The sequence below is a fragment of the Equus asinus genome, chromosome 19 (genome assembly GCF_041296235.1).
Source record: "Equus asinus isolate D_3611 breed Donkey chromosome 19, EquAss-T2T_v2, whole genome shotgun sequence".
NCBI lineage: Eukaryota > Metazoa > Chordata > Mammalia > Perissodactyla > Equidae > Equus > Equus asinus.
In genome coordinates, this window is record NC_091808.1 from 7959909 (window position 1) to 7987634 (window position 27726).

Here is a 27726-nt window from a genome sequence, read left to right on the forward strand (position 1 = left end):
AGCCTAGAGTTTATGACTCCCTGACACTCTCTTGTTTTATAGATTTGTGTCCTCACTTATTTTCTCCTCAACTCTTACTTGAATGTAACCTCTTTCAGAGCCAGGACCCCACCTGGTTCGTTCACTCCTGCATCCCCAGCGATGACCCATAGAGCTGCTCAGTGAGTGAATATATTACGATTTCCTCATACGGCAACTGGCTTCTCCTATGCACAGAAGACCTTGATGCCAAAGCTACTAATAAACATGCTGACAGGAACAGGGCAAGGAACTCCAGCACCTGAGGCCAAAGATTTCTGCCGGGTGGACAGCACTTCACAGCAGCCACGATTCAAATTGACTGTGTCCGGGACAGGTAAGGACACGCCCTGTCCCGGTAGCCCTCACAACCCTACAGGAAGCCCCATTTTATGGATGGGGACCTTGAGGCTTCATGCAGTTAAGTAACTTACACATGGCCATACCGTTATTAAGCCATGGAGCCAGGACGTGAATCCAGTTTACCCAGAGCCCCTCACCCATGAAGCACACTGTCCCTCAGTGCCACTTATAAAGAAGACACCTGAGCACACAGCCGCAGGAACCGTGTTATTTCACGGGTCTAGAGTTCATGCATTCATTCAGTACATATGTATTGATCACCTACTCTCCACCTAGCACCGTTCTAGACTCTATCGATTTAACAGTGAATAAAAAAGACCCAGGTCTGGCCTCTGTGGAGCCCACCTTATTGGGGAGGGGGCAGGGATTTATGAGCAACCTTGCAAGCGCTCCAGCCAATTGGCAACCCGAGATGCACCTGCTGGGTACAAGGTCCTGTGATTCCATGGTGTGTAAGATAAAGACCCTTCTTGCTTTGGGGGAGGTAATTGTGTTCTGATGTGACAAATGCCAGGACAGAGGGTGAGCAGGGCTCCATCAGGACAGGAGCCAGGTAGGCCAGGCCCTCAGAGTCCAAGCTGGCAGGCTCTGGGCATCTACGCTTCTCACAAACCTGCCCCGTAATAATCCATTCTTGACTTAAGCTGGGTTTTTGGGGGGCCTCTCATCTCCACCTTGGCTCTTCTACCCATCCCTGATTGATGGCAACTTTCCAGCTGTCCAGAATTCCACAAACGTGTATATTCACCCTCCAGCCCATGGGAGAACATCTCCAATCCTTACTTTGGCATTCAAGGCCCTGCCCACATCTGGGACCTCATCCCCCACTATTCCTCCCTCCAGGGCCACAAGTGACATGTGATTTCCTTAAAATCCTGTTCAATTCCTTGCACTTGTCATTCTCAGTCCAGATGCCTTCCCTTGCCTCATGGTTGGTGAACTCCTATTCATCCTTCAAAGCCCCCAGACAGAGCCATCGCTATGGTGTTGTCTCCCAGCACCACCCCACAACAGAGCGAATCGGTCCTCCTTCAGGGCTCACCTTGCATCTGACACACGTTCTTACACAGGCCCACCTGTCAGCTTTCACTTCTAAACTGCAAATTCTTTGAGGGAGTACTGTAACTCAGTGCTGGTCCTTGGAAGATGCTCAAAAGAAAAACGTCCATGGAATTAAACTGACAAGAGCTCGCAGTGCTTCTCAGAACCCTGGGAGACATGTCTTTCAGCCCAGAAGCGTTGAGTTTTTTTATAGCCATCAGGCACTCTGACAATCTCTTCACTCATCTTAGGCTTCCACTTCCTCTTGTCAAAGTTGGGTCCACCCCTTTCAGTGGTAACTCATCCTCCACGACAGATAACAGCAAAGTGTGGTTCTAAGCTGATCACTTTCAACATGTTCCAGTCCTGCTCAGACCCTCAGTAAGTCCTGCTTTCTCCTGTCCAACTTGGCAGTGGACAGAGTGGCCCTATGATCTCAGCTCTGTGTGGATGACAGCTTGTCACACTCCAGGCTCTGGGGACTTCGCTTCCTGATCCATCCTCCTTGCCGCTCTGTTCTGCCTTCCTCAGTCACCTGGGAAGATGACCGTAATGATGGCAGTGCTGGGAGACAGTTTTATTGAGCATCTGCTGGATGCTGGGCACTGTGTACTTTGATGTTTACCCATTTAAGACTAAGCAGCCCTACAGGATGCTACTGTACCCATTGGACAGAAAAGTAAATTGAGGACCAGAGAGAGGGCAATAGGCCATAGGTACAGGTGGCTGAGCTGGGACTCAAGGCTGGGCTCCTCACACCTCCTGTGCTAGCTACACTCTTCCCCTTGCTCCATCCCATTTCCTGCAAAAGGCTGGTCCCCAGACTCCCATCCCTCCTGCTGCCCTGAGGGCAGCCCCTGGCCTTGGTGCCACAGCCCAGGGGGGATTCAGGAGCAAGTGGTTGCAGGACGGGGCAGACCTCTCTCCCTGGCCTCTGCCTGGACATTTTGCCATGGGGCCAGCGCTGCTGCTGGGCACACGTGAGGTGCTGTCACATGCATTAGTTCATCTCTGCTCAGACAACCCTATGAGAAATCTCTTATTATTATCATTTCCATTTCACAGATGAGAAAATGGAGGCACAGAGAGGTTAAGTAACTAAGCCAACATGATACAGCTCGCAAGTGGCAGAGCCTAGATCTGAACCCGGGCAGTGTAGCCCCAGAGCCCACCTGTGCTTTTATCCTCTGTCCTATTGTGCCCAGCACAGGGTCTGGCACTGAGTCGGTGCCGAATATGACCTCCCTTCTCGCCCCTCTGGAGGTCCAACCCTAGGGGCTTCTAGGGGCAATGGGCATTATTTATAGGGCTTGGCTGTCAGGCCAGATATTTGCCAGCTGAATTGACAGCTCAGACAAACTTTCTGACGGGGTGAGGCTGTAGCGCGTGTCTTGGACCCTAGAGACCCGCGTGGGATGGATCCTGAGGTGCTGCCATTTGCCATCTCTGCTGGAGCCTGCTTCAGAGCTGGCGGTGCTGACCCAGGACAGTCTCTGAAGGCCACTCCACTCCTTGGGCTAAAGGCCGAGGGGGACAGTGTGGAAGTGCAGCCTGGGCTCCTTACAGGGCACCTGCGTGGCAAGGCTGGTGCATCAGGATTCTCTCAACTTTCCAACTCTGGCCATCGCCAATGGCAACTAGAACCTACTTCCAGAACATTCCACCCCACAGGCAGGCTTCTAACATAACCAGACGAGTCCTCTGCATCCATACAGCAGGAGAAAGAAAAGCTTCCAGCTCAGGGGCTTGAGTCCTTTTATATTTTTGGCCTGTGACCCCCAGGAAAAATGTTTCACATGATGACCCCAGGCACACAAATTTGTTATGTGTGTGCGTGCACATGTGTGTAACTCCAGCACGAGTTCATGAAAAAACGTTTACCTTTATTCTTCACAAAACCACTCTGATATTTTCTATTTTATCCTCTTTTGTTCTTTCTTTCTATTTTTTTCTTTCTTTTTTTTTTTTTTTTATTTTTTCCTTTTTCTCCCCAAAGCCCCCCGGTACATAGTTGTGTATTCTTCGTTGTGGGTTCTTCTAGTTGTGGTATGTGGGACGCTGCCTCAGCGTGGTCTGATGAGCAGTGCCATGTCCGCGCCCAGGATTCGAACTAACGAAACACTGGGCCGCCTGCAGCGGAGCGCGCGAACTTAACCACTCGGCCACGGGGCCAGCCCCTCTTTCTATTTTTTTTTCTACTCCCATACTACTTTATTAAGAACAAAAGATGCTGATCATGCCTCAGATCGGCAGATAAAAGATAGGATGCCCAGCATTTTTCAGAAAAAGGAATAATTTTTTACAAGTATGCCTCAAATATGCCTGGGACACGTTTATACTAAAAAACTACTTGTTGTTTATCTGAAACTCAAATTTAACTGGGCATGCTGTATTTTTATGTGCTAAATCTCACACCTCTAGTTATGTGCTGCTAACCGGATTTTGAGACCCTCAAGAATGAAAAATACTGTCTGTAGACCAGAGGGTCTGAAAATGTCTTGAAATGGGATATAAGCTGTTGTGTAAAGATGGGAATTTCTTTCAGGGGAGAGTCCACAGCACTTTGCAGTGTCTCAGGGGACCTATCGGCCACATACAAAAAGAACCACAGCACAGCAAGTGGTGACACCTGTCAGCCAGCTCAGGAAACTCAGGTGCTTTCCCAAGTCTTCTCGTCCCCACTGCTGGCAATCACCAGCCCATGTGGCCTCCGGCCGGGAGCTGGCATCCCCCTGCTCCTGAGATCCTGCTCGGCCTCCCTCACCTGGGCTCCTTGCCTGCCAGCCCCTGTGGGGACCAAATGCTGTGGGTCAACCAGACCTGGAACAGAGATGTCCTCTGAGCACCATCTCTCTCCTGCATCCCCTCAGTCCGGGCCGTGTGTAAGTCCTCCATCCCAGGCTGGCAAGGCCAACTCTTCCCACGGTCCAGAGGATGCCCAGTCTGAGCTGGCTTCTAGTAACTTGCATGTCCCCAGGCAGCGGGTGGCAGGGCCACATCTTGGCATTTTTCACTCCTCTGTGTTGCCATCCAAAGCCCAGCTGTCCTTTAGGGGTCGCTCCTCTGAGCCTCCCTCCAGGGCTCAGCCTTCCTTCTGAACCCTGGCCACACTGCCTGGCTGTCACTTGCCATCCTGCCCATCAGGGCTGCCAACTCAGGACTCTGCCCCCTCTAAACTGCCTTCCACCCCCGCTTACTCTCTACCGTTACCCTGTTTTGCTCAGAGCATTTACTCAGTAGCTGAAATCATCAAATCCATGTGGTTGAGTACTTATTGGCTGCTCAATGCATCGGAACGTAGATTCCAGGTAGGCAGAGGCCTCATCCATCCTGTTTACCCTGGATCCCCAGTGTCTTGCCCGCAGCAGCTTCTCCATAAGCATTTGGCATGTGAACATTTTCCATTTTATTCATGAACTCGATCATGTAAAATGCAAAACCTCTGTTGTCCAGATCGGCTCCTGCATGCTAGGCTCTTCCCTAACGAGCCTTATATGTCGATTATTCACTTGATCCTTATGATCCCCAGTTTACAGATGAGGAAACTGGGGCCCCAAGAGGTTAAGCAACATGTCCAAGGTCACACAGCTGCTCAGTGGCAGAACCGGGATGTGAATTTAGATAGCTTGGCTCCTGAGTGCATGTCCTTGAGCGCCACGCTAAACTGCCGTTTAGTCTATGCTATACTAAAGATGCTTACAGATTCTGCCAACAGCCCTTGTATGTGCAGCACCCTGGACCAGGCACCGAGAAGTGACTACACGTGTCAGTCTGGCTGTTAGTGGGGAAGAGCGCACATACGTGGAACTGCCACCAGGGGCAGGACATGCCCAGCGTAAGCTCATTTCCCCAGGTTCGGAGGAAGGAGAGAGAATGTACAGGGAAAACCTCATGAAGGAGGGGGCATGAGAGGTGGGCCCGAGAGCTGGGTAGGAGTTCCACAGGCGGGGTGAGGGGACGATGGGTACCCCAGCACAGGGACGGGACGTGCCTGGCAGGACTTGCTTTTCTGGTAGTCTGCCCCGACCAGTCGTCAGTTAGGACACCAGCAGAATGAGAGCCCTGTGGGGGTGAGAGGGTCTTACTTTTCTTGTGGCTGTAGAACTTGTCCTCAGAACCATCCTTGGACTTCTTAATTATCAGTTTCCCAGACTCAACATCGACTTTCAGCTGCAATTTCTGAGGAATCCCGAGAGATTCTGACTTCACCTGCAAAGAGGAAGAGGAGGAGGAGGGGAAGGAGGAGCAGGAATGGGGAGGAGGAGGAGGAGCGGACGAGGGAGGAGGAAGAAGAGGAGGGGAGGGGAAGGAAGAGATGCTGGTCATCCCCTCTGCCTGGGCTGGCCCACAAGCCCCGTCTGTATGGCTGGGCGGCCCTTGGCTGGTCCAGCCCTGGAGTCCCGTGTGGGGCCATCGGGCTCCTATTTCCGAGCTTCCCTCACCCCAGCAGCACATGTCCACGTTTCCAAGGGCAGCTTCTGAGAATCGCTAAAATGTGGGAAGGAGCCCAGCTCATCCATTGTGTGCACATCAGCTGTTCTGCCAACCGGTTTTATGGAGGAAACCGATGAACTACTGGAAATGGTTCATTCATTGCTGAATTTGACAACATTCATTAATCCGATGTGTCATCCACTTCCAGAAAGGATGTTAGTAATAGATGTAAGCTCTTGGGCCTTGTTCCAACTAATAATTGAACACTTACTGATAATTAGGAGAAAAGATAAATGCTTAGACATGCTCAGAAAGTGGAACTGCGTCCTAACACAGAATTATCATCTGGGCTAGAAAGGACGTTGGGGTGAGCGTGTGGGCAACTCATCCTGTGTTTCTGAATGTGGGACCAGTGCTGGGCTGCGGGCACCAGAATCTCTGAGGATCATTAAGAAAAACAAATCTCTGGGAATTTCTGAGAATGGAGATTCTAACTCAGTCACTCTCAGGAAAATCACGGGAATCGTATTTTTTTTCCTAATCCCCGCTTGAGGCACTATTTTGCTGCCCGTTTGGGGGCCCCCTGTTTGATGTCACTCACTGCCGCCATTTTGAGAAGGGCAGCTCTTCCCTGGGGAGCCTCGATGTGAAGGAGACTCCACAGAGTCATCTAACATTTAACCATCTTCACAGGGAGGTGGTCCCACTCACCGCCATTATTGGCCATTGGGCTCCTTGTCCTTGTACAGTCGAGCCAAAAGCTTTCCTTCCACAGGGACCAGAACCCTGGCCCCCAACTGTAGAGGAGAAGGTCACAGTCACTTACCTCAAAGGTGACAGGCGGGATGAGAGAACGCCGGTGGGGAGACTCGGGGCCCTCATGCAGCAAGGCCTTGACCTGTGGGCGTAAATGCATAGGGCTCTTCAGGCTGGGAGGTGAAGGAAGGGAGCACAGAGCCTGCACACCTGGGCATTCTCTGAGTGAAGAGGGGACCAAAGAGGAGCCCAGAGAAGATGCAGAATCCCCCAAGTACCTTGTCTTCGATGGAGGACAGTAGACTTGTCAGTTGGCTGAGCTTGGCCACCATGTTGACGAGATTGGCCTCACCAGGCACCTGGGAGGTGAGAAAAGAGCCCATAAGGACAATAGTCGGAGCGCCAGCTGCGGAAAGGCATCAAGCTGGGCACACTCCATGCTTCACCTCATTTCATCCCCCAATAAACCCGGAAGGACTGTTATCATCCCCCTTTGCAGACGAGGACATCGGGGATATCTCAGTCATCTCAAAATTATCATGACCAAAAACCACATCTTCATTTCTTCTTCCCTCTAAATCAGCTTCTCCCCCAGTGCTTCTCCTCTCATGCACCCAGATGCTTAAACAAACTTCTGGGATTGGTCTTCACTATTACCTTTCCTCCTCCTCCGTCTACGGCATCCGTGCTCTGGCTCTACTTCCAAAATACAGCCAACCCCACCGCTTACGACCCGATTCTGGTTTCTTCCCGCCACCAGGAGGAAATTATCCAAACTCCGTACCCTGCCCCTTTGGGGTCTTTATGATCTAGCCCTCACCCCAGCCACGCTCATCCTCACTTCTGAGCTGCTCGTGGCCTTGAGCTACACTTTCTGAGGAATCCCCAGAGACGTGGATTTCACCTGGGAAGGCCACCTCCTTGTCATTCAGTCTCAGATGCAGGAGGAGCCTTTCCTGACTGTGCTGGCCACAACAGCCACCAAACCCCCCACCGTGCTGCTTCACCACCACCCCGATGGTCGCTGTGTTCTTAGTATGTATCCCCCACTAGAACGTAAGTTCCAGGAGAATTGGGACCATGAGTACTGTGTTCACTGCTGGGCTTGGTGCTTAGAACGGCGCCTGGCCAGTGAGGGTGCTCAGTAAAGTTGTTTAATGCCTATCTGAGGCCCAGAGAGCTGAAGTTACTTGTCTGAAGCCACACAGCTAGTAAATGGCATAGCAAGACTTGAATCCATGTCTGCCTGGCACCAAGTCCATGATCTCAAGCATTTATTCACAGAACAAACATTTATGAAGCAGCTATTCTGGGCCAGATGTGCTACCAGGTGCTGGAGATATCGAATTAACAAGATACCATCCCTGCCTTCCAGTAGGACAAGAAAATCAGAAACCTGTATAACTTGAACACGGAGCAGAATGGAATGAGGCTCAACACCAACCACGTGACATCCCTTTACCCTACTCCTTGCTTAATGTCAGCCAGGCTGCACTTGCTTTTGACCTCAATTTTCCACCCAGCCACTTTAGGATACCACTGCCACCATCACTTCCATCACCAAGGTCAGCATCGCCACCACTACACCCTCACCATGACCGCTATCACCTCCATTATCACCATCGCTCCACCAGCACCCACCACCCCCAACCACGACTCTCACCACCATCGTCACAGCAGTTAATATTGACCAACGCCTTCTCTCGGATTACTTCTTGGTTTTGCCCTTGAGCCCTAGTAAAGCTCGCCATCAGTCTGTGCTTATTACTGATCAGGGGAAAGCCTCGTGGGACCGGAGCTGAGACTTGGGTTAGGGCAGAGCAGTCAGGTCATCAGTAGATGGGACTGGTAGGATCCCCTTGTTTTTCTCACAAAGAATGAAAAGGTGACGGATTCAAGCCTCCTCTTTCTCCTACGTGGACACCTGGAATGATCGCTTGCTGCGCAGGGCAGTCGCCTTGAAGTGTTAGGATGGTGTCTTCTCTCCTCTCTGAATCTGTGTCTTTTGGGGCAGGTTTGGCAAAAACTTAAAAAGTATAAATGAAGTTACTGACCAACCCGGACTTAGTTCTTGGAACAAATGGATTAAAACAATGCTGGAGCTTTGCCTGCCTGTCCGCCTTGGATCAGGCAGAATGCAGACGATGATCTGATGAGCTCTTATGCCCCGACACCACGCCAAGTATATTTAAATGTGTTCACCCATCTAATCTCCATGTGTATTGATTCTTCTAATCCTTGTTTTGCAGATGGGGAAATTGAGTCAGAGTCGAGTCAACGTGTCCCAGGTTACACAGCTAGCATAGACCTGAGATTTGAATGTAGATAAGTCCAGTGGGTCTCAACTGGTAGTGATTTTGCCCCCCAGGGGACATCTGACAATGTCTGGAGACATTTTGGATTGCCACAACTGGGGGAGGCTAACGGCATCCAGTGGGTAGCGGCCAGGATATGTTAAGTTCTACAGGGCAGAGAACAGTCCCCCACAACAAAGAATGACTTGGCCCAAAAAGTCACCAATGTCAAGACTGAGGGCATAATTCACAGCTTAGCCTGGAAGTGGGCAAATTGATCTGAGCGCCACGTGTGGGTTGACAGAAGCTGGCCCAGTGACTTGTTTGCTTTTCAGTTGAACCTTTCAAAGGAGGATGTGGGCTCAAAGGTTAGAGACTGTCTTGGGTCTCTCCCCAAACCTCAGGCCAGCAGTCTTTTTGCACCTCCCAGCAGTTCTCAGATAAATTCCACATGGGGCTGCAGGGGTCCCCATCTTGTCTCATCCACAGAAGGGGAAGGGTCAAATGTTGATCAGAGTCTACCCAGGTCAGAAGTCTCACACACGCCATTTCCCCTCCTCCTCACTTAGTCCAGAGTGTTGGGTACCACCACACCCATTTCGCTGATGAGGAAACTCAGGACCAGTGAGGGTGAGTCAGAGGTTTCTGATCCAGAGGCTTCATGCAGCCTCGGAACTCCCTCCTCGATTCGTGAACTTTTGAAGGCATCAAGAATGACCTTGTCTGCTTTTCCTTGAGACCCAGGGTCTCCTAAGGGAAGGTGGGAGCAAGAACCCTTTCTCTACATTTGCGTCTGGCAGCGCCTGCCATCCTGTCCAGCTCTGTCCTGCCACTGGACATCTTTTCATATGTATATGAAGTTGTACAAATGGAGCACACATGCATTTTCTCAGTAAAGACATCTAACAAACAATTTGGGCAAAATGAAGTCCCCCTTGGCCCAGCCCCCTTCCGCCCCTCCCCACCTCCCCAGCAGTGATCAGAGTAGCTCTTTGGGTCTAAATCCTTCCGGTACGATTTCCATGCCTCGATTGCATCATGGTTTATAAGATTGCATCATGGTTTATATACGGTTCCGCCAGTTGCTTTTTTCACCCAACAGCACGCCCTGGAGATCTTTCCACATCAGTGCACATACCTTAGAATAGAATTCTGCACCATACTTTCTTTAACCATCTCTCTACGTCTGTGTGGTTTCCAATGTTTTTGCTTTTAGAGACAAAGCCACAATAAACGTCTTTGTCAACATCTCGTGATGCAAATGTTTGGTTGTTAAGATAGCTGCCTACGGCTACTTGAAGGATGCGTGTCACATTTTCATGCAAATGGCCAAACAGCTTTTCAGAAAACCCATTTCCACTCCCAACAGTGAGTGGTGAACACGCGTGAGTCCGACTCCCCACTTCCCAGCCAAGCCCTGACTCCGCCAGTCACCGTTTTGCCCATCTGATAGGCAAGCAGAGATCGCCCCACTTTGAAAGTCACTTTCCAGTCACGGAGGTGAGGTCGAACATCTTTTCATATGTCTATTGGTCATTCCCAGTCCCTCTTCAGTAAAACAGCCTTTTATAGATCCTTTCTCCATTTAAAAAATTGGGCTGCTTTTACTTATTTGTAGAAGGTTTAAAAAAAAAAATTAATCCCTGGCCCCTTATATTTGTTGCAAGTACTCTCTCTCCAAATACTGCTTTTGCTTGTTTTTTGACTTTACTGATGACACCTTTTGACACATAGGTCTTTGCTCAATGGACAACTTGGCCTTGGCTCCCTGCCAGAATGTGAGCAGGTGTGCGAGGGGGGCGGGGGCGGAGGGACCTTCACTTTGCCTTTCCTGGGGCAAGGGGTGGCATCAAGCTTTTAGAAACCTCCTGTTTTTGTTTTTTCCAGTTTCTGATGAGAAGCGATGGGAAAACGCCCCGGCTTGGCTCATTCAGCACTAATATGTAGTTTGGCTGACGGGTGCGTGATTTGATATCTTTATTTCTCAAATCAGAATCAGGCAATGGAAATGCCTTACTGGGGGTGGGGGTTGGGGGAGGCACGGGTCCTGAGGCTCTCACTCCCCACCTCATGCTCTGGCTGTCCAAATAATGAAAGGCAGAGGTGGGGTGGGGGGCTCCCTGAGCCCTCGGGACACTGTCTACCCACCTCCGCTCACCACCCCCACAACCCCCACCCCGCCCTGGTTTGTCAATCTCGTCTTTCCAACCCTTTACCTGAGGCCGTGGACGGAGGCCCGGGGAGAGCTGCTGGTCAAACACCCTCTGCAGAGACTCCAAGGATGGGAGAGTCCGGACGACTTCGCTGGGGGCAGGGGACAAGGTGAAGGTCACAGATTAGTGAGGACTTGGCTGAGCATTGCTCCAGCAGGAGATGCGGTCCCACCAGCTCTGGCCAAGGCTGGGATCCTCCCCAGAACAAGCCCGGGCAAAGATCCACCCCCCAGACCCCCCCTTCCCGTCCCCCACCCTGGACGAAACTGGAGTCAGGATGCATAGACCTGATTTACCTCTCTTTAGCCGCACTCAGCTACGCAGCCCACAGAAAATTTGGATCTAGAATCCCAAAGCTATTTTGAAATCACTTAGGAAGCCACAGGTCCCAACGTTTAGTGTTTTTAAGAATCACACAGACACCAGAGTGTTAAAAATGCAAATTTCTGGGCCGAAACCTGGTTTGGTCTGGAATCTGCATTTTAAATGCGTGCCCCGGGGGCTTCCTGTGCTCACCGTCCGCCTTCTGGTTCAAGTGCCCCCCAGCCACTGAGAAGGACGCTCTGGGAGACTTTCTTGTCCAATCCATTGACAATTCCAATCCAAGCGCTTTGCTGTGTCTTTGTTCCCGTCTCATCTTTTTCTATTGTCTTCACATTATTTTCAGCATGGTGGGCAGACAATTTCGAGTTCTATTTTTCATTTATTATTATACCAAAGTGGTTCATATTTTTACATATTTACCATTCTAATGGTTTCAAAATACTCTAACCAAGTAAATGTGTCAAAGTCGACTGCTAGATCTTCCGGTTATTTTGGGAGCTTGGTGATTATAAGTAAAGGCTGCTCTGAACAGCTTCGTTCACATAGCTTTCCTTATTTTCAATTCCAGTTTGAGGATAACCAGGGACTATGGTTCTTGATCAGTAATGCCAAGCCATTGAGTGATGGTACCAATTACGGGGCCAGCAGTGCTGCTGGAGCCCACTCATGCTGTGTGCTGTCCGAATTCTTTCTGTTCTTTTCTTTTTCTTTTTCCTCTCTCTCTTTTAGAGAGTATAACACTGCATTTCAATATTGATAAGTTGATTTGCATGTCTTTAGTTTCTCGAATGTAATAAGTGTGTTTCTACATGGTTGGTTTCTAGTGTATTTCTCTCTGTATAAGCTATGCTTGTCTATATCAGTTTTCTGTTGAGAATTTTGTTAGCATTTTTATACGTTGGTACAAACTCTTCACCCATTGCTTTGCTTTTTATTTAATCTAGGTGTTGTAAGCATTTTTTTCCATTCTATCATTTTCATCCTAGGTGGGCTGGATCTCATTATAAAGTGATTTATAATTTTTTATTGTTCTGTTTTTCACCTTTTCCTATTTTAATTTTTTTAGGTAATTTAATTAACTTAGGTAATTTAATTAATTTTAAGGTAATTTTTTTGCTTACCTTAGTTAAAAATTCATCATCAGCATTTACTAGGGAGCAATTCTTGGCTCATTTTAAACTGGTTTCTTACTTACTCTTTTTAAAGCTATGCTATATATGGGTTTTTGTGGTTGTTATATATTTTTAATTCCTTGTCTCATCTAGAATTTTTTCTTTCTTTCTTTCTTCTTCTTTTTTTTTGCTGAGGAAGATTTGCCCTGAGCTAACATCTGTGCCAATCTTCCTCTGTTTTTTAGTATGTGGGCCGCCAGCACAGCATAGCTGCTAACAGAGCAGTGTAGGTCAGCACCCCAGAACCAAACCTGGGCTGCTGAAGTGGAGCACACTGAACTTAACCACTAGGCAACCAGGGCTGGCCCTAAAATTTTTTTTAAGAATGTGGTAAAACTACGTTCATCTTTTTCCAGATTGCTATTCAGTCTCACTCAACAGCACTTGCTCTTTTTTCCCCGCAGTTCTCTTGGGCTCGTCCATTGCAGGAGGTCTTCTTGAACACGGTAGGACTTGTTTCCAGGCGCCTTATCACTCATTCAGCTGAAAGTCCGGAGCCCCCTGTGTGCACTAAACAATGCCGTGTTCCCAGATTTACGATATCTCACCATTGCAAGGATGGTGTTTGAGCCGACTGGCTTGAAGTGGTCATCCTGGGCCTCCACTGGCAGGGGAGAGGGAGGGAAGCGCTGGGCGGACAGGGTTCTGGGTTTCCATCCCCCTTCCACCAGAGCCACTCTGTGCATCTGTTCACACAGCGGTATTCCGTTTACACGGTCATTTCACAAAAGAATTCCAGGCTAAAAAAAAACCTCAAAAGCACTAATTCAGAACGTGTTAACACCAAATAGAGTTCTCTCATTGTTCTCCTTTTTCAAAATGCTATCCTAAAAACACAAATACACAAACACAAACTGAATCTGTTGGATTTTCTAAGAATAATGCTTTATTCCTTGTATTTGTAAACTTTGTAAAATTTTGAGAAATCTGACTGGCTCCCAGACATGTCTGGAGGTGTTGGTTTAGGGTCAGAATAACCAATGACACATGGGAACTTCAGCTGGAAGATGTAAGAAGAACTGGCCTTATATACAGAAAGGATTTGTCCAGGGAAGTGACCGTCCGCAGGGGCCCTGGAAAACTCACCGAGCCTCCAGTCACCAGCTCAGGGGAAGCTGGAAGCAAAGACACAAAAGGCTGCAGTCCTGGGGCAGGTCAGACCCCAGAGACAGCTCAGAAGGAAACTAGGCCCCTGCACAGCCATCCCGGAAAGAAAGCCACCTCCCACCTGGGTCTCCAAGAGCTGGTCAGTTTCCCCAAGATTCCCAGTCAGTTTCTGCTAGCCAGTCCAGTTTCTCTGAACCCAGAACTCCACGCTCAGAAGAGCAAGTCCTGGTGTTTTTTTCTTTTCCTTAATTTGTGCTTCCCCTATTCTTTGCTTCTTTTTCTCATCTTGCTTTAGCAAAAATTTCTCATACAGTATTAAATCATCAAGTGATAAAGGGCAACTCTTTTTCTTTTGTTAAAATGTTTTAAGGGAATGATTTTAATGTTTCCCTGTCAGGTGTAATTAGTTTTACATTGACACATAATGCATTATTAAGGAGATATCTTCTGTTTCCTTTTTTTAAATGATTTTTATAAATTAGAAATGATTTTTAAATTTGATCACATCTATTGAAACATCTATGCAAATGACTCCTTTCTCTCAATCTTCTGCTAAATTACAGTGTTTTCTTTACACTGACTCATCTTTGAAGTGATTTCTTAGATAAAGCCTACATTTTTCATATCACTAAATTACAGTTGCTAGAATATTACTGAAATATTATACATTTATTTTAATAAGTGAAACTATATAGTTTTATTTCAGGCTATTATCTTGATGAGGTTTTTGGATTTGAATTATATTTTTCTTGAAGATTGATTAGGCAGTTTTTGTCCTTCAGGAGTGGTTTATAGATTATGATCATTTTTATTCTTTGAAACTTCAAAGGAGGGCATGCATGGTGATTTTTTTAAAATTGTTTTCCTCCCTTTATTGATCTGCTGAAATCTATTCAAATATCAATGACATTAAGGCTTTGGGCACGGCAATTTTTAGGTTTCATATTTTATGTAAATATTTGTTCTATTTAATTATAATTTGAAGATTTAATAGCCATGTAATGGTGCATTGTATTCTTTATTGACTTGCGAATTTTTAACGCAGATTATTAAATCTCCTACATTTCTAATTTTAAAAATTTTCTTAATAGATTTTTTCCTAATTTATTCCTGTTTTTTATCTTACTATTTTCCTCCTATTCTCTTCCTTTCCACTTGTCGTTATTGTTCATTCACTCAATGGCGATTTCTGAAAGACCCTGCTCTGTTCACTGCTTTATCTCCAGCTCCTAGAACAGTGCCTGGCAGGTGGCCAGCATACATGTAATCTTTGTTCACAAATATTGAATAAACAAATGTTTCAAGTACTTTGCTGGATGCTGGAAGTAGCAAAGCGATGAGGACGTGACTCATGATGCTGTCAAGAGACTCACCGTCTGGATTCACTTTGTATGTTTGACTCATTTTTCTACGCCTCTTTTCATAATAGAGCATTTAAAGCTACGGCTTTTCCTCCAACTTGTGCTTTGGCTGCATCACACAGAGTTCTGATATACAGTGGTTGATTACTCTACTCTGGGCCCCCACATCTACCCCCTGTAAGCGATCATTGTGTCAGTTCCTTCCTTAATTCAGCTGAGATTTAGGAGACGATCTAAACATGTCCAGATGGTTGGGTGGTTGTGGTTAGTTTTGTTATTTATTTCTATTTTTATCATATTGTCTTCAGGGAATATAGAATGAACAATTTCACTTTGGGTGTATTCATACCCAGCTGCTCAGTAAGCTGCTGGGTTCTTATTTTTAGGATCATCAGCACTCTAAAATTTCTGGAAAAAAAATTCTTGGATCCTTTTTGAAGTAGAGATGCGTGATTAGTACATTTTCACAATTTGTTTTAAATCTGCAAGGACTCCCTGTGCTCTTGAACGATGTCTAGGTTGAGTTAATCCCAAGTCAGTAGACTTTCCCTTGAAGGTATTGCTTCAGAATTCACATTGTATCATCAAGGAGTGTGCATACTATTAAATATTGTAATTTTTAACAGTAGTGATGCTGTTCCTAATTGGTTACTTTCTGAATTCATCTTCCCTGGTGGTTTAGGAACATCCTAAGAAGGGGTTTAGATGTTGCTCTTGGTTGTTCTGATAACTGGATCTTTATGAGGTTTCTCAATACCTGGATTTAGCTCCTTTATAGGTCTGAAAAATTTTTTGTCTTTTATATATTGAGTCATCAATTATGCATCATTTTTTCCTGGTTCTTTGAGAGCCCATCCTACCAGCTATAAGTGGAATCTCTATGCCCTCTTTCCAAAGACTATCAATTTTTTATTGCACATTCTGTGCTCATGCTTCTTGGGTCCTCCTGTTTTTTTCTGTATACGCTTCCCTGAGACTCTGCTCTGTTTTGTGATTTGATTTTCAAATTTGACTTAAAAACTACAGGTTTATGTTATAGCTTCCAATGACACAGTTATAATGATGGTGAAGGATTTCTGTTTGGGGTTTACTTGTTTGTTTACTAAAACCTTTACCCTGCTCTCACTTAATGGATAAAACACCCTCTTCCACGCTTGGACATTTTATCTTAAAATGCCACTTGCAATCCTTCCCATTTCTCCATTCCAGCGGTTATCAAATATTTCCAGACTCTGGTGACTTTCTTCTTCTTCTCTGGAAACGTTTCTGTCGGGTTCCAGACAGCCTAACTTGGGGCTACAATCTTCCTCGAGCCTTTGTGCAGCTGAAGTGCTGTCTTTCAGATGCAGTACTGACATCATAAGGCCATTTTTGCAGACGAGGCCCTCGCACTGTTGCTCACTCCTCAGCTCTGTGCAGCCTCCCCACTCTCATCCTGGGTGTTTGTGTTGGGCCAAGTGGTCAGACCTGGCCACGCTTGGTGCCATCCTCTGCTCCCTGTTCCTCCTCCTCCTCCTCTATCCCATGTCTACATGTTCAGCCTGGGTCCCCTTCTCTTTCACCCCCACTCCTCACTGTGGTGTCCTTAGCCCACTTGTCTCCCACCTTTAAGTGACAACTGCTTGCTGATGAATCCCAGGTGTATAACCCCAGTGCTGAGGTCTCCCAGGCTCTAACTTCCAGCACTAACTCCTTGGTTGGCAGCTCAGATGGCCAGATTCCTCATAGCAACTCAAGCCAATCGTAGCCCAGAGAGAGATCTCCCCACCTCCTCCAGCCCCTCCTCCTTGAGTTTGACCTTTCAGTAACTGGCATCACCATCCACTCAGTTGCTCACACCAAAAACCTAAGGGTCACCCTCTATTCATCTTCCCTTCACCCTACCCCCGACCAGGCAGCAAGTCTGCCAGCTCTACCATCCACACATACCCCAGGTCACACCAGTTCTCAACACCCACATGCCTCCGAGCCCTCAGGGCATTACATTTAACTAATATCTATTAGCTGTTCCCATGTGCAGGCACTGTCTAAACCCCGGGACTCGGCAGGAAGCAAAACAGACACAGATTCCACCTCTGCTCGCTTCCCTTCTGGTGGGCCACCATCATGCCACAACCACAGTAGCTCCGAACTGGTCTCCTGCTTTGGGTCTGCTTCCTGAGATCCATTCTCCACAGCCCGAACTCGGATCATGGCACAGTCCTGTCCAATCTCTACAGGGCCTGTGAGGCACACATGCTGTGGCTCCCATATTGCAAGGGATATACTTATACTAAAAACACATTTCCTATTTATCTGAAATTCAGTGAACTGGGCATCCTGTGTTTTTATTTGCTAAATCTAGCCACCCTATGCCTGTTTCTCCCCAACCTCCACTCCTAACAATTTCCTTCCCTCATTATGCTCCAGCCACACAGACTTTCTGTTTCTTGCAATCCTGCCTCAGGACCTTTGTACTTGGCATCCCTTTGCCAAATGGCTGGATGGTTAGCTCCCTCTTGTCACTGAGGTCCCAGCTCCATCACCACCTCAGAGAGGGCTCCTTGACCCCCAAAGGACACTGGCACCCTCCCACCCCATGTCTCTGTGTCTCTTTCTCCTGTTTTATTTTGTCATGATGCTTGCTAAAATCATCTTAGTTATTTACAGACTTAATCTACTGTTGCCCTCCTCACAGAGGCATCGGCTCCTGCAAGGTCTACAAGAGCAGGGACCTTGTGCGTTGTGTTTATTGTTGTATCTGCATCAGCACAGAGCTCAGAGGAGGCCCTCCACACACACCTCTTAAGTAAGTAAAGGAATTAATGAATTGAAGACCTGTTGCAGTCGAAGCAGTTTAAAAACTATGAGTTTACAGTTAGTTTCATGGAACAACATCCACAGGGGCGGCAGGGGTGATGGGAAACGTAATTTTGTTCCTAAGATATTCTAAAATTCCGTCCCTGGGTTAAGAGTCTCTAAGCTTGGCTATCACTTTGCCTATGAAGGTGAAGACAACCAAAGTGTGCAGGGGGAATTTAGAACGTCACAGTGTCCCTAATTGTAACTGGACGTTAACTGTTCAGTAAACAGAGACATGGAACGGCTAGAAGCCGACACAATGTAGCAGAGAGGCAGGCATGTTGGAGAAGCTGCTGTCAGCATAAGGAAGAGGTGACCCAGATCCTACGAAAGTCCAGGTGGCAGTGCAGGCTTGGGGAAGGTGCCCATTGACTAGGGGAAGCTCAGGGCACAGACTTACAGGTACGTTTCCTCCTGGACAAGGAACAAGCAAAGAACTGGATCTCCACTGGAGCAGAAATCAAAGCTTGTTAGCAGTCATCACGAAACTGTGTTTCTTAGAAAGTGCCGTGTGTGCTTTCCCCAGTGATAAATGATTTGTAACAACAGCATCAAACGGAAAAATATCCCTCCGTGGAAATCTATAAAAATGATGGCTGTGGGTCCAACTGGCTGAAATTGCATTCATTGAAAGCCAATTCATTGAAATTAAACCCGACTGGCCAATTTGATGACTGCTCAATTTGTCAAAAGAAATTATTTGTCAAATTTACCAAATGTACGGATTGTGCTTTTAACAGCTTTTAAAAGGAAAGTTCAGTTTGATTACCGATGATGAAAGATTCTTTTTTTGCCTATTAGCTAAGCTAAGATGAATAAGGCACCAGAGAAACAGACAAGAGAATTTTGAAACTGCTGTCTGTGTAATAAAACACAAAACAGTATAGGCTGAAAAAACCTCACCCACATGAAACGCTATTTTTCCAACCAAAATGTTGACCTTTCATTTGTGATGGGATTTTTTTGGGCTCTTTATGATTTCTTTCAGATGCTTTTGACTGTTATTTTCTATTTTTTCAAGCATTTAAAATATTCCTTTGCCAATTCTTCAGATAGCATATCAGCTTTAATTTTGCACTTATAACAATTAAAATGTAATTAAACTTGAAATACATTTTAATGTTAATTAAATTAAAACATAAAATCAAAAAAAATCTAAAAGAAACCGGAATTTTTGCCAATTGGTCATTCGATGAATTCAGTCTGGGAAAACTGAAGTTTTGGTGAATTGGCTCACTCTAAAAAAACTGCCACCCCTGGCAATGGTGGGACATCACCGCCCACACAGAAAATAGGCTGACTTTCATTTATTTCTTCGTGGTGCCCTTATGTGCTCGTTGAGTGTGTCAGCTGGAGCAAGAAGGAAGAAGAGCAGCCAGAGTCGTAAATGCCGGATCCTGAGCAGTGTGAAAGGGCTGGCAGTGTCCTCCTGCCCACTCCTTCCCATAGCAACTAGCCTCAAATTAACTTTAGTTAAAAAAAAAAGGTATAGTTCAAATATCATGAAAACAAAACCTGAAAACAACGACAAAGATTTCTAAGCCCCTCCAACTGTGCAACTATTCTGCAGAGGTATTTGGACAGCCAGAGGTCGCTCTATGAGCTGATTTCTTGGCCGGGGTGGCCCCTCCCTCCCACACCCCCGGGCCAGCCATTACCCATAGAGCTCCTTGCAAAGGAGCATGGTCAGTTTCTTGAGATGAGGGAGATTGCTGGAACCCGTCTTCACAAAATCAGAATCCAGGGCAAGCTGAGTGCTTAAATAATCTTGGATGGCTTTAAGATGCTCTTCTGGAAGCCTGGAAAAAATAGAAACATGCTTATCCTGTTCCTTTAGCCCCAAACACCAACAGTAACAAGAAGAATCAGTATTCTGAGAGCCTCGCCTGAGTCACCATCCTTCAGAACATCAGCACACCTGTATGTGCCCCTTGGGCTTACTGAAGGGGTAGAGGACCAGGTCCGAGCAGGATTAAAGGGTGCCTCTTAACTGACCCATAGATTTTCTTCCCAAGATAAGACTTGGAAGGAAGTGATCTTGGTATAAACTTGGGCCCTCCAGGACCAGTTCAACTGACCCCATCTCTTATCAACAGAGTGATTAAGACTTTCCTTTCAGAAAATGTGCAAGGTCACATAGCCGGAGCACATGCAGAAGAAGAGATCTTGACCTGAAAGGACCTCAGGTCCAAAGATCCTCCTCCTCACAGAACCAGAGGACGGGGACCCAACCAGAACTTGAAAGTCGGACTCTTATCAGAAGCGAGGGGTCCATCATTCAGGAAGATCTGGTGTTAAAAATTCCTTTCCCACCTCATCATAAATGTTTAAAACCTTACGATAAATGCTTGAAGCCCAGCAATCAAAGCCTGTCCCACCAGTGTTTCCACGTGCAGCCCGTTCTCCCTAACCTCTTAAATTTGCCCAAATCCTGAATCCGGGAAACAGATCTGAGGGCACACGCCCCCATCTCCCTGAGGGTCTATCTAGCAGAATAAAGCTGATTTCTCCCCTAAAAGCTGATGCTGTAATTAATTAGCTGTTTATGCGCATTGGGCAAGAGAACTCCAATTTTGTGTGGTAACATTGGCTGGAGACTGGGAAATGTTTATCCTTTAAAAAGGAGACAAAACAGCTTAGAAAATGGACCGTGGACTTGTTCCCCTCCCTCATCTATTCACAAAGACAGGATCTGAGGGCCAAGGGCTGCTCGAGTCTAGAGATGGCCAACGGCTCTAGCTCACATGCCAACTCTGAATTCACAGCCAAAGGCCACCTGGAGCTTGGTGTCCAGGAGGTTCTGAGTCTTCCCAGGCTCCATGGGGAAGTCTCTGCGATGAGTGACAGGGCTGGGAACCCGGTGGGGGCAGCCCAGGTACCCTGCTCTTGCCCTCCAGGGTCTGGTCCAGCCCCATCAATATATGGATGAAGGACATGTGACTGAGCAGGACTTGCTTACTGCACACGACGGCCCAGCAGAGGCTTAGCCCAGGGGCATCATGCCAGGGCTGCCAGCTAGGTCTGGTCACACCTCTACATTCTATCTCCCTGCACTTTTTTTCTGGATAACTTTTGAGTCTTTGTTCCTTTAATAATGAAAATTGCAATCTGAGCAAATATTTCCTGAGTGTAACGCACCAGTCACGCTGCTAAGCACTCAAGGCTCATTTTCTCCTTTAAGCCACAAATCAACGTTACAGGCAGATAGTATTATTATCTCTGTTTTACAAATGAGGAAACTGAGGCTCAAGGATGTTGCTTTACCTGTGTGAAAAAATTATTACAAGCCTTCGATATCTTTGTTCCAGCCTTGACATGTAAGCAAGTTGAAATTAGAGGTCACAGGTTTTTTCTGCGGGATTCTTGAAAGAATGAAGAGCTGTTGCTCTTAAGACTGGAAAGAAATGGATTAGCCATTCTGACTTGTTTAGATTGAGAAGTCAGCAACTATTTACATACCGCTTCTCATAACATTTCAGTTTAATTTATACTTATTCTGGGTCTTGACATGGTAAAAATCCAGTTTCTGCTTAAGGGTGTTTTACTAAAAAGGACAAAAATCCCTCTTAGAGCATTAAGATACGTATTTTGACAGTTCTAACAACTATTGACTCGTAACTCTGAGAACACGAGTACTTGTTATAGGAAGCTATATTTGTTAAAATGTCTGTTGTAGAAAGTGTCGACATAATGTAAGATGTAAACTCTGTTTATCCGAGAAGGTTGATTTTGCTCAGGAGTCTTGTAATAACCTATTAACTATGACCTAACTGATTAGATCTAATTAATTTACACAAAAGACTATGCAGGTGTCTCATAATCAAAAAGAATCTAAAGGCTATTTCACAAGTGAAATAGACTAACTTCAAGACACAAGGCAGAATCTGTTTTTCATGACCTGGAAGAGAACTAAGGGCAGGCACGGTGTCATCATGGTCCTTCTGCCCACGCTTCATTGACTCATCTGCATCTCCAAGCAGAAGGTTTAGGAAGGTTCCACTGCCATAATTAGCTACGAAGCAAAACCAGAGAGAGCTGCTCCCCACCCCTCTCAGGAGGAAGCTTGGCTCCATGCCTCCTCCTTCCCACGGGTCCCTGAGGCCTGAGGGAACATCCTCCACTCAAGAGGAGGGACTGACAAGGAGCTGGAGTTGATACAAGGTGTGGGAGAGTCGGGGGGAGTGGGCAGATGATCGGGCATCCTTGCCTGTTTCCCTAAGGAGTTCCTGCACGTAGCATCCAAACCTGGAGAGAACTAGAAACTCAAGGAAACCACGCGATGGGCTCTCCAGGGACTATTTTAATAAGCATTTGTTGTTTAGACACATATTTTGGGATAATCATGATAACATATCAACATATTCAAAACATTAGCTATTTAGCTGCTTGATAAGTAGCACGGGAGATTCAAGGAGCGTGCAGAGAATATAACCTGATGGGCCTGGGGAAGAATCTGAGGATATGTCAGGTGGGAATGAAAAACAACAGGTATCTTAGCAACCGAGTGGCTTATGTGTATCTCGGGCATTTCTTTTCTATTTTGCCAAATCGCAGGTAGGCCAGCAGCACGAGGAGTCTCAAATTGATCTTTCAAGTTGCATATGCTGCATTAGTCCTACCACTAAGATATTCTTTTTCTCACAAAGAAACAAAGAATGTTTTAAAATTATGAATGCATGGAAGTTACTGGGTACTAACTAATTAATTCATTCAACACGTATCTAGTGAGTGCCGGCTGTACGTCAGGCAATGTGCTGGGCACTGGGGACACAGTCCCCTCATAGAGCTTCCTTCTTGTTAAAGCCACCCCCTTGGCCTGTCTTGAAGTCAGGGTCTCTGATTTGCAAGACAACAAACACCCTTCCCAGGAGATACCCCACCGCCCATCACTCAGCCAGGGAAGTGCTGGGTCTGCTAAGGGAGAAGCAGGACCCTAGGGCAAAGAAGATGCAGAACCTTGTCAGTGTGGACCAGCAGGAGCCAGGATGGGACCACATATGGGACCAGATCCTGGGAACCCTGGATCAGAGCGAGGAGAACGTAAAGCATCAGAATGATTGCATTTCACACCTTCCACCGCAAAGAAAGGAGCGCCATGCTGTGTAGACTATGGAGTTCATACCACACAGGGAAATACTGCTCTGACCCATTTACTGATGACAAGGAAGGTGGCCCCCTTTGAGTGAGGCCCAGAGCAGGAAAGGGCTGTGTGGTGGGTCCAGGCCACAGTGTAGGCAGCTCCCCTGCTTGGGCCATATGACTCAGCAGACCCCATGGCATTAGAGGAATCTGTGATGGGCAAAGATGCCATGTGCAGTTTGTGGCAAACCCCATTAAGGGAATCACATCGTGGGCCCCTAAAGTCTGGAGCACACCATGCCGTCTGCAGCAGAACCAGCTGTGTCATTCCAGACCCAGCTCCTGCCACGCTGTGGGGCCTGGTGGGGACGAGCATCTGAGCAAGGCCATGCAGTGCCCATGCGGCCAGAGCTGCCGCGGGAGCCGGGCTCCCTCAGACTCTGTTGCAGCCCACCATGGAGTGGAAGGGGTGCCTCTGGGAGTGAGCGCAGAGTGAGCCGCTGGCGTGTTGTGGCGCCTGAGGCTGGCCTCGGAGGGAACCCTGCAGGTGGGGACTCACCCGCTGGTGTCCATGCTCTGCAGTCGCTGAAATAACGTCTCAGAGAGGCTCGGCCGGCTGACCTCGGTGGCTCTCAGATTGTCACTCAACAGAGGGCCCTCCTTGGCCTCGCATGGCCCAGCTGATAAAGGGATGTTTCTCGGTGGCAGCTCCGGCGGAGACTGGATACTTTCTACCCAAGAGAAGAGCAAGAATGCCATTTGGACTAAGCACTAGCTTCTCTCAGGATCACCTGCCTACAGAGAGGGCCCTGTGGCTGACTCCCTGCGCCCTCTGTGCGGTGACCCTGCCTGACACACGAGGTCCAGGCCACTGTGCCCCATCTGTGCCCACACTGACCCTCCCATCCCCACTCCCTTGCTGACTCCCTGATTGGACAGGGAGCCTGCTGAGCGCAGGGACCTGGTCTTAGTGGTCTTTGGTCCCAGGCCCTAGCACAGTTTGTCCCACTGAGGCACTCAGCAGACACCTGTCATCTGGGGTCAGGTGGCCATGCCAGGCAGGGCTGCTGGTTGGGCAGGTAGAGCCAGCAGCCTCAGGCAGCTCAGCTCGGGGCTGAGGCAGGGGCCCTGGACGCAGCAGAGGCCCAGTCCCCAGAACAGGAGGAGCGGGCCAAGGGGCAGGTAGGCCCCTGCCACACTGCTCTTCTCTCTCTCACTCCGGCACCCTGTCTCTGCCCTCTCTGCAGCCTCCGCCCTTCCTTCTCTCTCCCGCCAGCCCCTCCGAGACACATAAAAGAAACTGAGGGGGGTCCCTGAACCCAGAGAACTGAAATAGGAAACCAATGATTTGAACCCGGCCTGGGAGATGGGACTCCTGCCCACTTCCCTTTAGGAGAATGTCTGTCCCGCATGGTCCAGAGATGGGCGAGGGTCCTGAGCCCCTGGGGTCCAGGACCTCCTGCCTGAGCCTCTTCCCACACAGAATGGCTGCCCCATGGCCTGGTCACGGTGCTGCCCAGGGACACTCTCTTTAAAGGACGAGCTGTCACTCCCCCCCCCCCCCCCAGTCTGGGGTGCTGTAGACAGTTGCGAGTCTGCCTGGAGCCCCATGGGGACTGGCAGCACCCGAGGAGACCTGAGCCGAAGGAGACGCTTGGGCTGGGGGCGAATGTCGCGCTGCTCTGGGTCAAGCTGACAATTGGGCCTCATTTGGGGAAGTGAAGCCAGCAGTCACGAGATGAGACGGGGCTTCTCTCTCCAGCCCTTAGGGAGAGTGCAGAGCGTCGAGCTTTCTCCAGATGGCCATCCCCGGAGGGGAAAGCAGCCAGGCTGGGGGGGGGCAAGGGAAGGGAGGATGCCAGTGTGGGGGACATTTCTGAGGACAGCTCTTCAGCATCAAGGCCATCCCTGGGCCCCTGGGGACAACTGGGGGACGTGCAGCCGTGGGGCAATAAGGGACACGGGCTGCCTGGGTCCCTCTGAGCCTCCACGGAGCTGTAGTCCTTTGGAAACTCTGCCTGGCTCTCACCTTCTCCACAAGGGGGTGAGGATGCCCCACAGAGGTCAGCCACTCAAAGTGGGTGTTCAGGGAGGGTGAGGAAGATGGACAGGTGGCCCACAAGCCTGCCCCCGGAGTGGGATGATAAGGGTGCCCAGCATGTGGCCGGCAGTGGCCTGCCAGGGACAGGCCGGGAGCCAGGCCAGGGACCTCGGCATCTCTGGTCTCATCTGCCCTCTCTTGGGGGCGACCCTGAAGGACCTGGTTCTTCCCAGGCTCTGGGATTTCAGAGGAGCCCTGACCAGTTGAGGGATCAATTATGTTTCTCAGGGTTTTCTTTTAGGACATGAACTTTTGAGGGGAAAGGAGGGCCCCCCCCGGCTGAGCTCCCTTGCTGCCCTGCCTTTCCCTGTTGGTCTCTGTCCCTTCCCCCGACTCTTGCACACTTTTTAGGGGGTGTACTGTTTTTTTCTTTCAATGATGATATAAAGAAACACCTTTTTCATCCTTCCAGTGAGGTGCAAGGATCTCCTCCTTCATTCTCTCCACAGTGAAATGCAGCTAATTATTTTGATGATGATGGTAGCTGCATTTATTGAGGGCTTACTATGTACTAGGCTCTAGGCTTTACATTCATGGACCCTTTTGATGACTCCCTGAGAGGTAAATATAAGTTTCACTGTCTCTTTAAGGGAAGTCTATGGTTCAGAGAGGTTAAGTAATCTACCCAAGGTCACACAGCTAAGAAGCTGGGGAGCAGAAAGCCCCACTCAGGTCTGTCTGACCCCAGAGCCTGTGTTCCCAACTTGTCCTTAACCACTGTGTCACCCTCTTTCCCTCTGATAATTGGACCCACTTAATCTACAAGCACTTGTGGTGAGAGAAACTCCCCAGGACTTCTCCGCCACGGTGCTGGCAGGGAAGGTTCCAGAAGGTACCTCTTGCCACAGGCAGCTGCCAGCCTCCTGCCCTCAGTCCATCCCTTCCTACCTGCATCCTCCTCTGGCTCATCGCCCGCATCCTCCTCCTCCAGGGGCACGGGGTATTGCAGGTGGGTCACCAGACCCATGTTCTCCTTCTTGTAAAACTCGATGAGCTGGTCCAGCTTGGTGAAGAACCTCATGGGGACGCCTTCGGATGCCTGAGGACAGAACCCCAAACAGAGGCACGTTTGAACCGGCTGGAACATCATCCAACCACAAAGGTCACCTGCCGCGGAGACCAGCGAGGCCGAGGGAGTGACCACGATCCAGAAAAAGCCCTGGACTCCTACGCGGTGTCTGCCCGACACACCCACACGCTCACACCCTGTAACCAGCAGCCCTAAGAACCAGTCTGCAAAAGGCACAAATAGGACACTTTTAAAGTTTTTTTTCTTTGTTTTTTTTTTAACTTTTATTTTTAAAAGTATTTGGTTATACAAGTAATACATTTTTATAATGGCAAAATTAGAAAATACAGAATTTTTTTGAGAAGACATCATCTGTTGTCCCACAACCCCAAGAGACCTTTTTTCAATAGTTTAGAATGTTTTTCTAAAATGTGTGTGTGTGTGTGTGTGTGTGTGTGTTTGATGCTGGCAGTTATTTTTATTTCTCCCCCTCCAAAGATAACTTATTTTTAAACAGAGGAAAACCTATTCTAGCAATTGTTTTGCTTTTATTTTAATTTTTTTTCATTTGCTATAATTCTGTTTTATCAAAACTCAGAAAACGGTTGCGGAAGCACAAAAATCTTCCCTGATTTGTATCTCTGTTGCTAATGACTGAGGAGCCTGTGGGTAATTCTGCTGAGCTGTTCAAATGCCCTGGGGCCAAGTGCCCTTCTGCTGTCCCTTGGCTCCAGCAAGAAATTCTAGGTGGTCGCTGGGCAGCCAGCCTCCCTCGCTGAGGCCCCGCCCACTGAGGCCCCACCCACACAGACGCCCCACCCACCTAGGTCTCGCCCACGCGGAGCCCCACCCCTGTGGGTTCCTCCTGAGAGGGTATCAGGCAGCAGGGCAGGATGCAAGAGCTGTAAGCATCCTGCATCCTGATGAGTCTTAAGTTCTCATCAATGCTGTACCCTACAGTTCCTAACTCAACGTGTCCCAACATCCTGTCCATCCTCTTCCACCAATCACCTGCCCTGTCTCTCCGTGGTGTGTCCTGTCTCAAGGAATGGCACCCTCATCTCCCCACTGGCCCAGCCAGAAACCAGAGGCATCTTGGACTTTTCCCTCTCTCTGGCACAGAGGACAAAGGAGGACAGTGCGAAGCAGGACCGATCCAGCCAAGAAGATGCTGACTGGGGCTGCAGCCCTGTGGAGGAGGAAGATGTAACCAGGCTCCAGGGAGGAGCAGTGAGGCCGGGGCAGCTGGACAGGAGCAAGGGATCAAGCTGGTGGTGGGTCCAGGGATGAGCGCCAAGGAGGCGGCCCCCTCTGGGTGGGGCTTCCCTGGCCTTACGGGAGCACAGCACCCCGGGTCCTCACACTAAGTGCCTGTGATCCACACCCGTTATTATAACAACCATCACATCAGTGACAGTCACGGAAGTTTAAAATGAGTTGAGAAGGTGCCATCTTTGAAGTTGAAGGTCAGGGGTCCAACTGCTCCCCTGGGGGCTACTGTTGCCTTCTGGAGGAAGGAACTGGGACCACCGCACGTGGGAAAGAAGGCCACTAGGTAAATAAGGTTGGAAAGCCCAGCCAGGTTGGTGTACAAGAGGAGCCTGGGCTGATTG

The 27726-nt window shown here is 48.3% G+C and overlaps 1 protein-coding gene across 1 annotated transcript in view; it reads right to left on the minus strand.

Moving 5' to 3' along the window:
* The window catches only part of INPP5D (inositol polyphosphate-5-phosphatase D), a 122009-nt gene that overhangs the window by 44717 nt on the left and 49566 nt on the right, over window positions 1-27726 (minus strand). The window contains exons 3-9 of the mRNA XM_014862545.3: window positions 25993-26143; window positions 23563-23734; window positions 19583-19723; window positions 11123-11210; window positions 6891-6971; window positions 6683-6754; window positions 5508-5631 (exon numbers count right to left, since the gene is read on the minus strand). Of these exons, the coding sequence (XP_014718031.3) occupies window positions 5508-5631; window positions 6683-6754; window positions 6891-6971; window positions 11123-11210; window positions 19583-19723; window positions 23563-23734; window positions 25993-26143 (829 nt within the window). The remainder of the gene's footprint in view (window positions 1-5507; window positions 5632-6682; window positions 6755-6890; window positions 6972-11122; window positions 11211-19582; window positions 19724-23562; window positions 23735-25992; window positions 26144-27726) is intronic.